This window comes from Lissotriton helveticus, chromosome 10 (genome assembly GCF_964261635.1).
Source record: "Lissotriton helveticus chromosome 10, aLisHel1.1, whole genome shotgun sequence".
Classification (NCBI taxonomy): domain Eukaryota; kingdom Metazoa; phylum Chordata; class Amphibia; order Caudata; family Salamandridae; genus Lissotriton; species Lissotriton helveticus.
Genome location: NC_136071.1, coordinates 231,572,955 through 231,590,169, shown reverse-complemented (window position 1 = coordinate 231,590,169; position 17,215 = coordinate 231,572,955). Strand labels below are relative to the sequence as shown.

Genomic DNA, 17,215 nt, shown 5'->3' with positions numbered 1-17,215 from the left:
GTCCCTCACAGAGGCCGCAAAGCCATCAGAGGTCATCTGCTAGCCTGTGACATTGGGTCCGCACAGGAGACCCTCTGGGGTTTCCTTGAGTTAATGCTCTCCAAAGATGCACTTGTTAGCCCACGCAAGGTTTGCAGTGAGGCCATCCATCAATCGTGACAGGTTGTTCATGTTCAGATTGGTCTCTGGTCATGCGTTTGTACTTGGTGTCCACTTGCCACTGTTTCTGGCTTTGTTTTGGCCGGGGGGGGGGGGCATTTCTCCTTCTGCTATCCTGCTATCTGTTTCGGCCTTGCATTTCTCAAGCCAGTCCCAGGTATCAGAAGGATTGCTGAAAAACAGGGCTCGGTCGCCCACCTGGACCTTGAGCCACGCAGGCAAGAGCAACATATAACGGAGACCAACACCTTGTAGCTCCCTCTTCACTGCTGTGAAATAAACTCTTTGACTTCGGGATGCCATGGTGTAGTCCGGGATGATTAAGATAGAGGTATCATCCAGGCTGGAGCGTCCAACCTTTCGGGCTCGCTGCAGGAGACACTGTTTGTCTATATAATGGAGTAGACATACCACCACAGGGAGGGGAGGCATACCGGGGCGGAGGTCTTTTAGCTACTCTATGCACCTATTACAGGACAAAGAAGAGCAGAGCTCCGCAGGGCCACCTCCCTGGTCAAGCAGTCCTCCAAGAAAATGACCTTGTCTGCACACTCCTTATTTTCGGGGACTCCAACAATCCTGATGTTGTTACAATACCTGTGCGCTTCTTCATTCTTTGCCCATCATTCTAAGAACCCCAATGTCTGTGTCAGATCAGAAATTCTGGCTTGCAGTTCCTGCAGATTGGGAAGTAGATCCTCCAAAGACGTCTCATTGTTCTTCACCACATCTGCTAACTTGCGGTGATCATCATGGAGTAGTCTCAGGTCCATTGAGACCCTGTCTATTTTACCCTCCAACACCCACCTGGAGGAGTTGACCGTGGCAAGAATCAAGTCTAACTCATCTGAGGAGGTTTGGGGCTTTGAGCAGCGCATCTGCAGGAAAGATCCTGAGAGACCCCAAACTCCAATGCTCGCCGGGCAGTGCAATGTGTTTCCCATTTCTCCCCACCAGATCCTGCACTGCCTTCTCACGTCCCATGCTATCCACAACATGTAGGTGTCTGGGGTAGTCCAATATAGGACGATGTTCACAGCATCACAGTCCAGCATCCTTGCCCCCCCGAGCCCCCCCCTCAAGCTTGTCTCCAGGAGTCCCCACTCCCTCCACAGAGCATTCCAACTGCCAGCACCTACTCAGGGGCAGTAGTCAGGCGGCAGCCCAATAGCTGCACCACTGACAGGGTCTCAACAGGGTCCAAGCTGCTCCTTCAATGTGCACCGGAACCAGTCGTGCACCCCTACTCTAGGCTTGTTAGTCCCCACAGAGGTTGCCGCTTCGCCTGGCTTCCTGGATGCATAGGGGCTGGAGGCTGCTTGTTGTTGCTAGTTCATCGGGGTGAGTGGCGCCGATATTTCCACCAGTGCGCCCATGCCCCTGTGTCACTGCACTTCCAGGATAAGGTCTGCATCCGGCCCCACAGGTATCCGTACTCCGCTGCGGCATCAAGGTCCCATCCGCTGCCGCCGACTCAGGGGCCTCCAGGCTTTGCCACTGCGCATATGTCAGAGGTCGAGCTGGGATTGGTTCTAGTTTGCGGCCATATTGGTGTGCAGCTTGCACGCCACGCCAGGACCACCAATAATACCATCACTAGTTCTGCTTCTACCATCAGCACAACCACTAATGCAATACATGCATCAAACTCAGGGCCACCAATACCACACCATCAGTACCACTAGCAATCACAACCAAAACCATTGTATTGCATGGATTAATAATTTCTGCATGCATGTTTTTCACAGTAAACCAAGACCTCCTAGCTTTTCCAGGCCTTGTTTTAACACATGCTTCTGATGCGGTCAATAGGCAGAAATGTGCCAAAATAATTCAGAACTTTTAAAAAAGTAAAAAATATAATTTGAGCGATGAATTTTAGTTTGACAGTAACACTGGACAAATAAAATCACTTTGCAATCATATTCTTGAAGTCTCTAAAGGTACCTGCGTGAAGTGAGGGCTCCAGGAGATTTTGCTTTCGTTCAGGAAGATATCTTGAAACCCATTGGCCGAGAAAGAATATCCAACTTTATTATAACTGAATATTTCATGTTGTGTACCAACAAAGTTCAAAATATCAAACTGGCTTGGAAGGCTGCCGGTTTCATCAAAGTAAATGTCATCTCCGCCAGTAGAGTTGAAGCGAACGGTTTGCAGATATTTGTTCAGCTAAGGAAAAATGCACATACTCAACAAAAAAGTGGTATTTTCAATGTGGATTATTTTAGCCAACAAAATAGTACATTCACCTATGAAAATTATCACTTTATTTGTTTTAGTAAAGTCACAAAATAAATCAAATGAGAACGAGAATTAGTTAGCTCATTGGACATGGAAATTGTCTTCACGAGCTCTTACCAATACATCGAACACTATCACATTTTACTTCAGTGCTATGGCATTGGTGAAAAACATTATGCCTATTGAGAACCAGACCCATCATAGAATATCTAGTGCTTTACAAATGTATCAGTGTAAACACTTTACAGGCTAAAAGTAACAAATACAAATAAAATTGCTTAACAATGTAAAATACCCATCTGAGAAAGTCAGTTGCCAGACAGTGGAAGAGGCATGAAAAAATTGAGGTTAATTTGTACTAGCAAATTTGCTTGTGAACCAAAAAAAATGTCATCTGGTGAAAAAAATCATTTGCATGAATCTCGATATATTTAAAAAAAACATGGGCCATATAAATTGGTACATGCTTGTGCTACCACTCTCTTGTCTTTATCGATTACTGTATGTCATGAAAATTGAACATAATTACAATACGTTATTCATGGATTCTCTTGTTTTTAAAACGCAAATAAAGCTTTGGACACAAAAAATATGGGAATGTAAAACAACAACAAATGAAATAGTGGAAAGACTTTCTGACAGTACATTGGGCACCTTTGATCCAATCAAAGATTCGACAAGCACTAGTATCTTAAAGTAGTCTGGTTCCTATATTCTCAATAGGCTCTGCGCATTGGAATAACATATACTATAGTTTAGACGTAGGACTGAGGTCGACGAGGTCTCTATCGTATATATTAGACTTAATTGTGAGTGCCAGCTAGCTCAGAGGTCACTAGAAACGTTCTCGAATTCACAAGAAGGGTTTAGTTTCTGATAACCGCATAAACATGACAACTTTGTTTCCCAAGAATAAGAAATCAATCTCTAGAGTTGCGGAAACAATAGATAACTATTTTACTCAGTCAATCGTGCATGCTTCGTTTCACCAGAGGTGCTGAGAAAATAGAGAGACGGGCGTTTTCAATAAAAGGTATTTATTGAACAGTCTTCTTTCTCAAGCATAAGAAATGTACTGCTACAATCGTAATACTGGTAATAAAGTACAGGGTATATAATACGAACAGTATTATAAAGTAGTACTGTAAAAGCATGATATGGTTTCTAAGCCATAAGTTGCCTAAAACATATAAAATACATACAGTGATAAAATGATGGCTAAAAGTACTCAACTGGTGCTTCTAAAATACGCCTACCCCGGTGTACCTGATCTATGCCTAGCACAAGGGAAGAAGTAAGTGAGGAGTAGTTTAAGTTTAGTATTTTTACCAAGAATCTAATCAAGAATTCTCTAAGGGTCTAATCAGCTCCGTACCTTGGTTTAGAATGAAGGAGGTCTTGTATCTCTCTCTCAGGACTCGATTTCCCAGCAACCCGCAAGGGTAGCCTGGAAACACTGGAGCTGGATTTCTCGGCAGGAGAAAAGACAGAGTCTCTCAGTGCGTCAGCTGGAGGGTCGGCTTCCTTCGGCACTTGCTGCTGCAGGGCGTCTGGCAAGTAGTTAGTCGATCTGCTCCAAACCACTGTGTGTTTGTTTGGGCACATCTAGGCATATTTATACTTTGAAGGTGCAGAGTTTGACGTGTGATTGGACTTAATAACGTCATCAAAGACCCAGTTCTTCGAAAATTCCATGATTTCCTAGATAAATTAGTATTCAGGCAAGGGGATGTCCCTAGCTGCTGAAGGCGGGTTTTTATAAGAAATCGTTGTTGATTCTTGGAATTTTGTGGAAGTAGCCATGCCGTATTTGGGCTGCATAGACTCAGTCTAAATATGGTAATGATTTCTATGCCTATATAAGGATAGGATAATCTATACCTATATAAGGGCATGAATCGGGAAAATTTACACTAGGGTCCTAGATTCATCTACAACAGTAACAAATAATAATAAAATTGCTTAACAATGTAAAAGAGTCATGATAAAATTGAGGTTAATTTGTACTAGCAAATTTGCTTGTGAACCAAAAAAATGTCATCTGGTGAAAAAGAATTATGGGCCATAAGAACTGGTACATGCTTGTGCTACCACTCTCTTTTTTTTTTTGGTCCTCATACGCCAAAAGATATTCTCAGAGTACAATGTCCATACCATCCACTGCGCAGCAGATGAGCCCCAAATTATTTAGTTGTAAACTCTGAAGATCTTGGTGGACGCACTTTCTGCAGATACCCTCAAGGTAAAAGAAGTAGTCAATTCAGTTCATCTAACTTGCCAACCACGGAACTGATCCTGGAGTATTTTATTCTGCAAAGAAGCATAATCATTGGACAAGATTTCCCTTTTTTTCCTCCATTTTTAAATCATTTTTAAATCATTGCTACAACTTCTCCAGCCAGTTAATGCAGGGAATCCAAAAGTATTTATTTCTCTTCCAATCTACCCTATCTAAATTCAGTGTATATTTGATTGCATTTATCCAGTCTAAATAAGTAGGTGCAGTATCTTTTAACCAGGATTTACAGATTTCTCTACGTGCGAGTATAATTAAATATAACGACAACTTGTTGACGTCTCGAGGAAGTGATTCATAATTAAAAAAGATACTAAAAAAAATAAGTGTTACACACACCTGTATATCAAAATTAAACAATATTTTTCATACCTTCAGATACTATAAACCAGAAATTATGCAAGACAGGGCAGGTTAAAAACATGTGAACATCATCGGCTTTTTCCTGCTTACACTTTGGGCAGCAAGGAATTGTATCTTTCGAAAATTTAGAAAGCCTAGCAGGAGACCATTATACTCTGTGAAGAGAAAACAAATGGTTGCGTTTTAAATTGGCGGGAGAGACTGTGGTGTGTAGTAAGTCAAAATTAACTTGCCATTACTCCTCCAGCTCTGCATCCGGAAAGTAGTCAGCCCATAGGTGGACTGGCAAGGTAAAGTCACCATCATCTGCTTCCAAGATAGTCCAATAGAAGATTGCTATCTTAATCTTCCAGCAGGCCGGAGAACATGGTGGCTAGCAGCAGCAGCTAGTCAGGAGGCTCCGAGATACCCGGATGACTTGCTGAAGGGAATCGTCGTTTGAAGCAGTTTTTACGTAGCGGGGCAGATGTGGCATGAAAGTGAGACGGAGTACTGAGTCTGAAATTTCCATGGAGCTTTGCGTGGGGTTAGTAGCGGGCGTGCTTGAGCAGCCTCATCAGCTCAGAAGCAGTGCACCCGTGGGTATCCTGTTAAGTTGTGGCAGTTTTGATATACGTTTCGGCCGGAGGTGTTTCTATCTAGTTCGGTGTTTTTTGGGGCCGAAGACCTGGAAGGATATCTCGGCAACGACGCGGCGGGGGCCGCCATTAGTCATGAGGAGCTCACTGACTGCACGGAGGAGGTGAGGAGGCAAAAAGATAACAGGGCTGAAGGGGGGGTAGCGCAGTGGGCTAGAGCAGCATGTGAGGTGAGAAGGGGGCGCAGGGCATCATCAAGAATACCACACGGGCAGAGGCTGTGGGCATACGACTCGGTATGGACTATCTCCCCCAGAATGCATCAGGGAAGGTGGCCAAAACAGTGTTGAAAACTCTCCGTTTAGTGGATTCAATACTGTAGGGGGTGATCCCTCGCCCATTTCTAGGAATGATTTTCAGAAGGCTCCAGTGTCTAGATACACCCTAAGAAGTAAAGCAAGGAAACAAGAGTTAGCACTGGCAGATCTTCCATCACCTGCAAACATAAAAAAAAGAGACTGGAGTCTTTCACCAGAACAAATTATCAGTATCAGCAGCAAAAATCCCTGTAGTATCTAAAATCAAGCTTAAATCAAAGAAGAAGAAAAGTGGCCCAAATAATCCGATCTCCCAAGAAGCTATATATAGGGCCAAGCCTACACCTTCACTTAAACACTATTTTAAGGTTATTCCCCCTATTCTGGAACTAAAACCTTCGGTTGGAGGCCCTATTTCTATTGTTTCTACTGTTTCCGAATTTCCGGAGGGCCTCCTAAGCCCTAACAGATACCAGCTATTGGAGGTTCAAGATCAAGCTGATTTTGCAGTTATGCAAAGCCCAGGGTTGTGTGATAACATACCCAGCTCACAAAATGGATTGACATTGTTGAATAATGATGACCTAGAATCCAAAGAAATAAAGGATCTCTCATTGACTAAGGAGCAGGCTAAGACCTCGGGGCTGCATCTTCAAGGAGCAGTATGTCGATAGAGGGGGAGGACAAAGATGCGGTGGCACTCCCTAGTGATCGATCTGTCCTGTTAATTCTCCAGTCATTAAGTCATGAGATGAAAAATGGGTTTGAGGTCTCGCAGAAGAACCAACAAGAAATAAAATCATTTTGTGAAAAGTTAGAGGAAAAATTTGATTAATTAGCTGTTAGAACTATGGCGTTAGAATCTACAGTCACTGACTTAAAAACCCTGGCCCTTCAACATACAAAGAAAATCGATGACTTAAGACAGCGTGAGCAGGGATATCAGGAAAAACTAGAATCCATTAAAAACGCACAAAGGAGAAATAACCTCCGTCTTTTGAAAGTTCCAGAAGGGACGGGAGGAAGTAATATCACTGAATTTGTAGTTAAGCTTATTAAGCAAGCTATTGCAGTGGAAGCTTCAGAACAAGATCTCATTAAAGATATTCAGAGAGTCCACAGAGACCCATTTAGATTAAACCCAAACAAAACCAGACCAAGAAAGATATTAATTCATTTCTTGCCATACACTTTAAAGGATTACATTCTTAATAAGGCCCTAAAAAGCAGCTCTTTATCAGCAGAAGGGATTACCTTTCAGATCAGGTCGGACGTATCTTCAATTACGGCATCTAGACAGTGGGAGCTAGGGAAACTATTAGACCCCCTTAGGCAATTGGACGCAACTGCACAATTGAAATTTCCCGCATCCTTAAAGGTTATGTACAAGAATAAAATTAGGGTCTTTAAAAGAGTAGACGAAGCAGAAGATTTTCTTCAATTGATCTCAGAAGATGTTCAGAAGTTAGAGGTGAGGTAATTTCTCTTATGTCTCTGTTTATAATCTGTCAAGCCCCCTGTATACAGACACATAAATCTCTTTTCTTTTTGTTTTTACCATCTTGGCCTTTCTTGATTCTTAGTAGAAATATGTCATCTGGATATCAGGGGAGGGAGCCCCAAGGCCAGAGTAGGGCCAAGAAGAAGAAGGGGGGGTTCTCCAGGGGAGCACTAGGGGGGCTGAGGAAGGGGAGGGACAGAGGTAGGGTGGGAGATAGGCACATGGTGGGGAGCATGTGGGTAAAAAACAAAAAAAGTGTCAGATTCGCCAATTTAGGTTATTCAATAAACTACACCATCTATTAAGGAAGCTATGTCACAGGCTAGGGTAGCCCAGGATTTATATATGACATGGAATTTAAATGGCCTAAGGGTAAAGCATAGAAGGGAGAGAATATTTCAGTACTTGAAAGACGCGCATGACCAGATTTTTATTCTCCAAGAGACTCATTCCACAGAACAAGAGTTAAGGGAGGTTTGCAAAAGAAAAAAATGGATTCAGCATGTTATATGCACCTCTCAGCAGGTACCTATAAGAGGGGTTGCTATCCTGGTTAAAACTAATCCAGCTTTTGTAGTGGAAGAGTCAAAAGTCGATAAAAAGGGGAGATGGGCCAAAGCAAGGATAAAATATCACTCTTATAAATTTACAGTTGCTGGATACTATGGTCCAAACTTAGACGATCCCCTCCCGCTCAGAGATTTTCTGGAAGAACTCCTTGATTTTAATGATCCTCTAATTTTAGCGGGAGACTTTAATCTAGTTTTGGACCCTCAAATGGATAAAACATATAAAACGTATTAGGATAAGTCCACACACAACTCTAAACAGGATCTCTCCTGATGAATGCTATGCACCAGTTGGGTTGGAAGGATATTTAGACGAGAAAATGGGGTACAAAAAAGGAATTCACCTTCCATAACAAAAAGCTAGGACACAAATCTAGACTAGATTTTTTTTGATTGCAGATGAGTTATGCGGTGTCGTCAAGGAAATAAACCATCTAGGAGGGCATCTCTCAGACCACTCGGCAGTTTCTCTAGACTTGAGGCTCCCGGGGCAGCTGAGTACTAAAAGATGGACCATGGATCGAAGTATTCTGTTTGAGGAGGAGGTGGTAAAAAACTGATAGAGGACTCAGAGAGGTTTTTTGAGGTAAATCTAGGAACTGCCCCACTCGAAATCGTATGGGACTCCTATGAAGCTTATTTGAGGGGGATGATCTTTGCCATTCAATCTACAAGGCAAAAAAAGTTTAGGGCAATGATTTCTGGGATCGAGACAAAAATCGCCAAGTTAGAAAGTGAACTTTTTGCCCTGAACCTATCTTCTGAACGAAATACCCGGCGGGAGCTTTTGGCTTGTAAATTACAATTAGAAGAGGTCCTTGATATCAGACTTAGGAAGCGTTGGCAGGACAGTTCCCTTGCTCACTTTGAATATGGGGAAGCCAGCGGGAAGCTCTTAGCCTGGAAAACAAAAAGAGAACAAAGCAGGAATAGGATTAAAGGAGTCTTGACCGGTACTACGGGTGAGATCTCAGAAATCGCCTCTGACATTGAGGAAACCTTTTTTAACCACTTCGATCAGGTGTATAAAGAAGACTTATCTCCGCAGGACAGCTTAATCCAAGCATGGCCTGCGCAATATGCAGTGCTGAGAATTGAGGATGAGGCATCTAACAACTTAAATGGATGTATTAGTTTGAAGGAAGTGGTTGATAGAATAGACTCGGCCAAGACCGGTAAAGCTCAACGCCCGGACGGGTTGCCGGCTGAACTATATAAGATTCTAGCTTCAGTCATTGCTCCTGTGCTTCATAGGCTTTTTTCATCTATTTTTGAGGAAGGAGGAAAAATTCCCCCCTCATGGAATGAGGCAACGTAGTTCTCATTCTCAAGCCCTTTAAACCAGCGTCGCAATGTGATTCTTACAGGCCAATCTCTCTGCCGAATCTTGACTATAAGTTTCTTGCTAAGATCTTAGCAGAGAGATTAAATGGGGTAGCTGGCAACCTATTACACTGTTGATCAAAAGGGGTTTGTGAAGGGACGCACCATCCAAGATTTTACTCAAGCATTAGTGGGGCCAATTGAAGTGGCATCTCTGTATAAACTACCAATGGCGATTATTACACGCAACGCCACTAAGGCGTTTGACCGCGTAAATTGGGCATACTTGGTCAGAGTACTAGAGAGATGCAATTTGGGTATGAATTTTTGTAGAGCCATTTCCTCTTTTTACCAGCATCCCATAGCCAGAGTGTTGGTCAATGGCAGCCTCTCGGCACCTATAAATATTAAAGGAGGGACAAGACAGGGGTGCCCCCTCTCTCCTCTGCTCTTTAACTTATATATCGAGCCGTTGGTAGAGAAAATCAGGCAGGATAATAATATTGCACCTTTTAAATACCAGAACTGGGAAAAAAAGTCTCTCTTTATGCTGATGATATGATGATTTACACTTCAGATCCAACACAAGCAATTCCACTAATTTACAGTGCAGATACTCAGTTTGGTCAAATATCGGGTTATCGGATTAATCAGTCCAAGTCTGAATGCATGGTTTGGAATATAGAAACCTCTGCTCCAATTTTGAAACAAGAGATACCTGGGGATTCAAATTACACAGGATATAGAACGACTAACGGACAGAAACCTTGCTAAAATTGATAAAGAAATCACGGATTCTTTAAAGAGCTGGTCGCTTCTCCCCTTACCTTAATTGGAAGAGTAAACATTGTGAAAATGATGCTGCTGCCCAAATTAATATTTTTATTTCAGAATATTCCTTTAGCTTTTAAGGAAGATAAGTTGAGGAAAATACAAGCAAAATGGAATAACTAATAACTACCAGGAATCAGTAACAAAAGTTACGTGGGTTTATTACAAGTTAATAATCATTCCAGTAAGTACACAAATCAAGAATATGTTATGAAAGTGAATAATTATAACGAGCAAATTAAGGTATCCTTCTCTAAACTCAGACCGTTGTGTGGAAAGTAGCACCAGTAGAGTCTTCTCTGTTGGTTTCCACCTATGCAAATAGCAAAACAAAGTTCAATAATTTGCAATGAAACTATTTACGAGGTCTTCGTGAGTCTTCCTTAATCCTACTCTGTGCTCTTCTAAAGAACACCCTTCCACTCCTTCAGCAGCCTCAGGCCTACTTACTCTTCTTGATACTTTCAACAAAGTCTATTTAAATGTCTTTAGTGAAGGTACAGTTTGCAGTTTAGTGAAATCAGGTCAATTATACTGCGAGCCGGTCTACTCAGTGACAAAGTAAGTTCAAAACGCGTTCAACCACAGTATTTAGTTCAATGATGCTTAGTCGGCCCTGTTATCCTCAAAACTCTCTGTCATCAGTAGCATGGTATGTCCAATCAGGGGATGAGTAACTTCGACAGGGTACTCTAGCTCCTTTTGTTCTTTTGAGTGCAAGCCCTTCCCTGTCATTCAGGCCAGAATCCTCAGTATTCTCTGAATGGTGTGGGGCACACGTCCGCCGGCAGACTTGGTCTCTCTTTCTCTTGCCTTCTTGGCCAACGTTCTCCAGCTCCCATTTGCATTACCACAGCACTAGGCCTTTTGTAAGGGTCTGAATGTGGCTCAGTCAACACCACAGGATGAGACTCTCCTGCCTCAGCTTCAACTGTTGACTCATCAAGACCTCCCCCAGGCCAAACATGTGCTGTCACAGACTCTCGAAGATCCCTTACATCTTGCCTAACCTGCTCCCGTTGTCTATCGATTACAGTTGGCCCTTCTGGGAGAGGTGCTGTCACAATATAAAGGGGACACTCAACTATGCAAGTGTGTACAGCGTGGATCCAGTTGAGTAGACCTCCATATTTGACAGTAGTGGTCGTCACTAGATTCACCTAGTAAGGGTCATGACATCGAGGTTCCAAGCACGTCTTTCTTCTGGGCATGTTTCTTCACCAGAACCTAGTCGCTGGGACTGTGGTCATGGCCCTGGTGTTGGGGGGGAGAGGTGGCTCCAACCTGCTGAGACACAGAATACACCACATCAGCCAGTCCTCTGCAGTAGTCAAGAATCATGTCATTCGTAAAGTTCACAGGTGCTTTTACAGGTACAGTTGGCAGTCTCTTTGCTCTGTCCATTATTATTTTGTGGGTGGACAGTCCTCTGATTGGGAACACTGTGAAGATTCATCTACACAAGAGGCAAAACACCGGGCCACTTCAAAGACGTTGAAGCACATACTTTAGTTAGCCTAGATTTCAGTGTGCCATCCCTTTTTCCACTATTTCTGAAGCCTCATGTCGGTAACTGCAATGTAGTCTTTGCTTCACTTGTAATGCTGCACCCAACAATTTCAGGATCTCATTATTGAAATGATTCCCTCTGTCTGATTCTAACTAAGGGGCACATTAGGGTGCCATCCCGTCGTACAGAGGGACCGCCCACCATAAGGGTGGGGGTCCCGTGCCTGCCATTAGGAAGCGCCCGCCACAGTGGCGGGCGCATCCTGCATCCCTAACATTGTGGCGGGCGGTGCACTCAGCATCGCCTGCCACAATGTTAGGGAGGCATGTTGTGCATGGAACTGCAGGGGGGTACCATAGGTACCCCCTATGTGCACCCCCCCACCCCCCGGAGTACTTGTGGGCCCGCAACGGGCCCCCCTAGCAGACTCTGCATGCCTTTCTGTGGCGGAAAAGGCATTCCTACACGCACATTGTTATATGGCTGGCGGTGTCTGAAAGACACCACCACTATATTGCAGCCTTTTCTGCCCCGGTCGAAATGCAGCGGACAGTCTTGCCGTCCGCCGTGGACCCCCCAGCCATAATAATATGACGGGAGGTCTTTTCAACACGGATGGCGGGCAGCTTGCCCCTGCCGGGCCGGCGGTGACCACCGCCGGCCCGGCGGGGGCAATCCGCCCGCCATCCTAATGGGAAACCAACCCTAGGGATCTGTTTCCTCAGCAGCAGCTTAGCTTCTGTGAGACTGTCATTCCTTCTTGTCCAGTAGGCTTTGACCCAACATGAGAAGATGCACACAGCCACCAGGACATATCTCAACCCATTGCACACAGGTATCTCAATAAAGTTCAACTACATACTGTTAAATGGCCCCCTTGATCTCCCTACATTACACACGGTCAATACAGTTCATTTTCTTGCGTTCATTTGTTGACACACAACACATCTGTGACACAATCCTTCAGCCATCTACCTGAACTGGGGAATAAACCAGGTTTGTCGAAACAGTCTCACCATGGCATCCCTCCCTACATTTGCCGGGCCATGATAATGTCTAATAATTGGGGGCAACAGACTATCTGGCAGCTCAGGTCTTCCCTCTCCTGAAACCCAAATCTCATCTCTTTTGACACAGCCTGCTCTGACCCATCTTTGCTGTTCTGTCTCTGACACTTCTTCCTTTAACCTCTTAACTTCCTTCCACATTTCAGCTGTTGTTAACAAAAGGTTGTCATTGGTCTCATCTTCAGTTTCATTAGAATATTCACCATTACATGTGCAAGTCCCATGGGCACACGATTGTGTGACTTCGTTACCAACTGTCACATAAACATCTCCACTGCGGTGTGCAGAACATTTCACAACTGCAATCTGGCTAGGCAACTGTAATGCTTCAAGCAGTCTCATCACATTCTCACCGTTGCGGATGGGTGTACCTGAAGACATCATAAATCCTCTTTGTGACCAAAACTGTCCAAAATCATGAACAACACCAGTGAAAATCGCCACTTTCAGCTGTCCGGAAACACAGTAGGACCTAGTAAGATTGATCAATTCAGCCACTTGTGCTGGAATTACTCCTTGGTGCCAGGAAACGTCAACTACAGCTGAGACTGCAAACTTCATATGCAACTCTCAGCTTTCTTTCATTGTCTCATAGATCGGACCCACTGACAAACAGTACAAAATTGACTCAGGCAGTGGCTCATCTTGAATATCTGGTCTTGGCTTGGTGCACAGTTCAGTGACATTGAGGCAGTCATACTCCACCTCCCCTTCCTCACCCACGACTTCAGGTAGGGGCAAAAGCGTAGCAGGGTTTAAGTTAGCACACTCTGCATATTCACATTCTCCGTGGCCAGTATGAGTTGCTCATATCTGTTCAGGCGGCTATTACTCAAGTGCTGGGTGCAGGTCAACAATATTTCAACTGAATGGGGCACAAATGCAGTAAGGTGATGAGCCATCACAGTTCTTTCACACTGATCTATGCAGACACCTACTGCTGTCACAGCTTTAAGGCCTCCAGGCAGCACTGCAGCTACGGGATCAAGGGTAGCAGAAAAATAGGCCACTGGCCTTTGGGCACTTCCATGCAATTGTATAAGCACTGACAAAACTGCAAAAAATAGCTACATCTTTGTTTTAATCAGGTATTCCTAGTGCCGGGGCACAACAGAGACTTTCTCTCAGCCCTAGGAAGGCAATCAAGTAATCATTATCCCCGGGTACCAGATCAAGCACATCCTTGTGTGTCAGCCTATGTAAAGACCTGGCCACTAGTGAAAAGTTGGGTATCCATTGGCGACAATAGCCTACCATTCCACAAAACATCCTGACTTTTCTCTGAGTGGTTGGCGGATTCATTTTCAGAATTGCCTAGATTATTTCTTGTGACACCTTCCTCGTTCCCTTCTCAATGTGATGTCTGATATATATGACTTCTTTTTATCAATATTGTAACTTACTTGGGGACACTTTATGTCCATTCTCAGACAAGTGGTACAACAGGGCAATAGTGTCTTGCATGCAAGCTTCCTGTACAACCGACGCAACCAGTAGGTTGTCTATGTACCGCAATAAAACTGGGTTACAGGGCATAATCAAGGACTCAAGAATCTTTTCAAGAATCTGGTTTTAGATCACTGTATATCCTTGTGGGACTTGGCATAATGCCAAAATATGGTTCTGGAACTGAGAGCTGAAGAGGAAACGGCGAAGAAGGCCTTACACAAATTGATGACAGTGAATCAACCAATCTATCATTCAGAGTTGTTGAAGCATAACTACTCAACTGTGAGTATCTCAAGGCACTGGGGGGAGGTGGCGCCGTTGAGTGAAGGGGATGTCCGAAGAGCCAGGTCTTGAGGTCCTTCCTGAATTGGGACAGTGTGGGTGCTTGTCGAAGGTGGAGGGTAAGGTCATTCCAGGCCTTGGCAGCGAGGTAGGAGAAGGACTTTCTTCCTGTTCTGGTCCTGTGGATGCGAGGGATGGCCGCCAGTGAGAGGTTGGCTGATCGGAGGTTTCTTTTCGGTGTATGGAAGGAGAGGCGGCTGTTCAGGTATGTTGGTCTGGTGATGTGCAGGGCCTCGTATGGGTAGGTGAGGAGTTTGAAGGGTAATCTTCTTTTGACTGGGAGCCAGTGGACATCTTGGAGGTTGATGTGACTGTGGCGGTGGATGTAGACAGGGGCGTAGCTAGAGCTTGTGGCGCCCGGGGCTATCCCTCAGATTGCCGCTCATGGCATCCGCAGCCCTGTGATTGTTTGAACTTAAGTCTCGGACTCGAATTTTGAATCTCACCTCACTGTCATATTTCGGGCACAAATATTTCTCACATGTATCATTGAAATGCTAGTTTTACATTGGACTATTAACTAGTTAGTGCAAGTAAGTGTTAACTATCTGAACTCACAGTTGTAGAGGGCTGCGCACAGCACCCCAGGCCACTCCCTTAATTATACTGGTGAGATTTTTAAAAATACTTTTAAACGTATTTGTCAGCCTGCCTGACTGTGATTGGTATGTGTGTCTCACAGGCTCTCCCAAGGCTTGCCCAGGAATCATGCTATCACGCACATGTTCACCGTGGCGGGACCGGAATCTGTGAGTCAGCTGACTCTAATGACTTTATGGTATAGGCCTGAGGCAATTGAGATTTGTGTTAGCGCCTCTCACATTCTGTTAAAGTCTGGCGCATAAATAAATTAAACAGCAATCCCAAAAACACACAGCATTGCCCTGACGCTGAACAGTACATTAGCAGATGGCCGAGTTAGGTGTAAAAAAATACTGTAATCCTAAAATACCTGCACTGCCCTCATGTTTAGGCAGCAACACTGAAAACGACGTGCAAATATTAATTGTGCTGTCCTAATGTATCAAGCAACAGTGGGGCAGTGCCATCTGGGGGCCTTAAACTCTCTGTGTACCATAAGACAAACTTCCCTCTTTAACAATTCACTACCTCAAAACCATATAACCATTGACTTACGGTTGCCCATTCCACTCAAGTGCTGCCTTCGCCAAACCTAAATGGCTGAAGTGTCATCTGGTGGCCAAGATATCTCCGGAATGGATGTGAATTAGCGCCGGAGTACCCTTCCTTGTGCTTCCTCTAGATGCCCTGTAACAAAATAAGCTTCCCTCACACAATACAGAATGTGAAATATCCTCGACTTCAATGAGCAGCAAGAAACCCCGCTGCTGGTCAGCGCTGGTCGAGCCTGCGGTCTGCCAATCAGTGCCAATCAGCTATCCTCTCGCCCCCTGCACGGCACGGCCATGGGAACACCCAGAGCGTGTGGGTGCTGCAAGTAAATAGGTGCACATTGCTCCGATAATAAAATAGAAATTTCGTTTTAAATAAAACAGACACGAAGCCATATACATTTTGTAAATGCAATAAGTAAATAAGTGAGAACAAGCACATCGCGTTGACTTGCCTGCACCATGGGATAAAAAAAAAGTGAAAATGTGGGCCATCTGAAACACTGGTTTTGCATCTTTAAATACCGAACCTATTGGACAATACATAAACTCTTGTGATAATAAACTGCCCCAAGCCATAATAACCATTTTGTTTGTTTTAACCATTACCACCAAGTGCTGCAACCAACCACCCAAACATGAACATCACGTGGGAGGCGGGCGGCCTCGATTTTCGCTGCCTGGCCATTTTGGGTCGATCCAGGGCCGGACAGCGTTGCCACGGTGATACCGACTATGTAAACTATCATCGATAGCATACCTGGCCTGTATGGGCATCGACCTTTGAACCATGCTGATCGTAGTACCACGCTGTACGTGATGGGCCACAAAATCCCCACACATCGCAGTGAAAAAGAAAATTACATCTGTTCCATATCCAGCAGCATTTGAGAACAAGCATTACTACCTGATTGCTACCAAAGCGCAATAATCGACCTTGTTGACCCGGTCGGTGCTTAGGCAGCTGGCCACTGTGCTTGCATTAACTTGTAAGAAACCAAAGCCCCTGATGCGCTGCTGAAGGCCCCATCAGCCATCTGGTTACATTCTGTGTAGTGAAGCCGGAAACCAGCGAAGTATATCCCAGAGTCCAACCATAGACAAAAACGCCCAGAAATTTGAGTGTGTATCGGGAGAACAGCTTAAGACAAACATCTTCGTCGAACAGCCTTCACCAGCTGCGCCGCCGAAACACATCCAGTTACATACTGTGCATAAGTAGCCTGTAAACCAGCAAAGTATAAATCCCCAGCACAAGTGCACAACCATATACAAACACGCCCTGGGGTTTTGAGTGTGTATCGGAAGAGCAACTTAAGACAACATTGTCTTTAACAAACGGTAGGCCCCCGCTGCGCCACCGATGGCCATCCGGTTACAAAACCAGCTAAGTATACATCCCTGGCACAACCACTTACCAAAAACGCCTAGAGATTTGAGGGTGCATCAATCCATGTGCTGCATATGCCGGAAATGAGGCGAGCGAGTGACGCGTCACTGCTGCGCTTCTTTTCTGCGCAAGGGCTGGCCAAA

At 44.5% G+C, this 17,215-nt stretch overlaps 1 protein-coding gene across 3 annotated transcripts in view; it reads right to left on the bottom strand.

Moving 5' to 3' along the window:
• The window catches only part of LOC144786191 (vomeronasal type-2 receptor 26-like), a 410,564-nt gene that overhangs the window by 60,369 nt on the left and 332,980 nt on the right, over window positions 1-17,215 (bottom strand). For 2 of the 3 annotated variants that reach the window (XM_078665190.1, XM_078665189.1), the window contains one exon: window positions 2,107-2,331. The exons of the other annotated variant lie outside the window; for it this stretch is intronic. In XM_078665190.1, coding sequence (XP_078521316.1) covers window positions 2,107-2,331 — 225 coding nt within the window. The remainder of the gene's footprint in view (window positions 1-2,106; window positions 2,332-17,215) is intronic. 3 annotated transcript variants of the gene reach the window in all.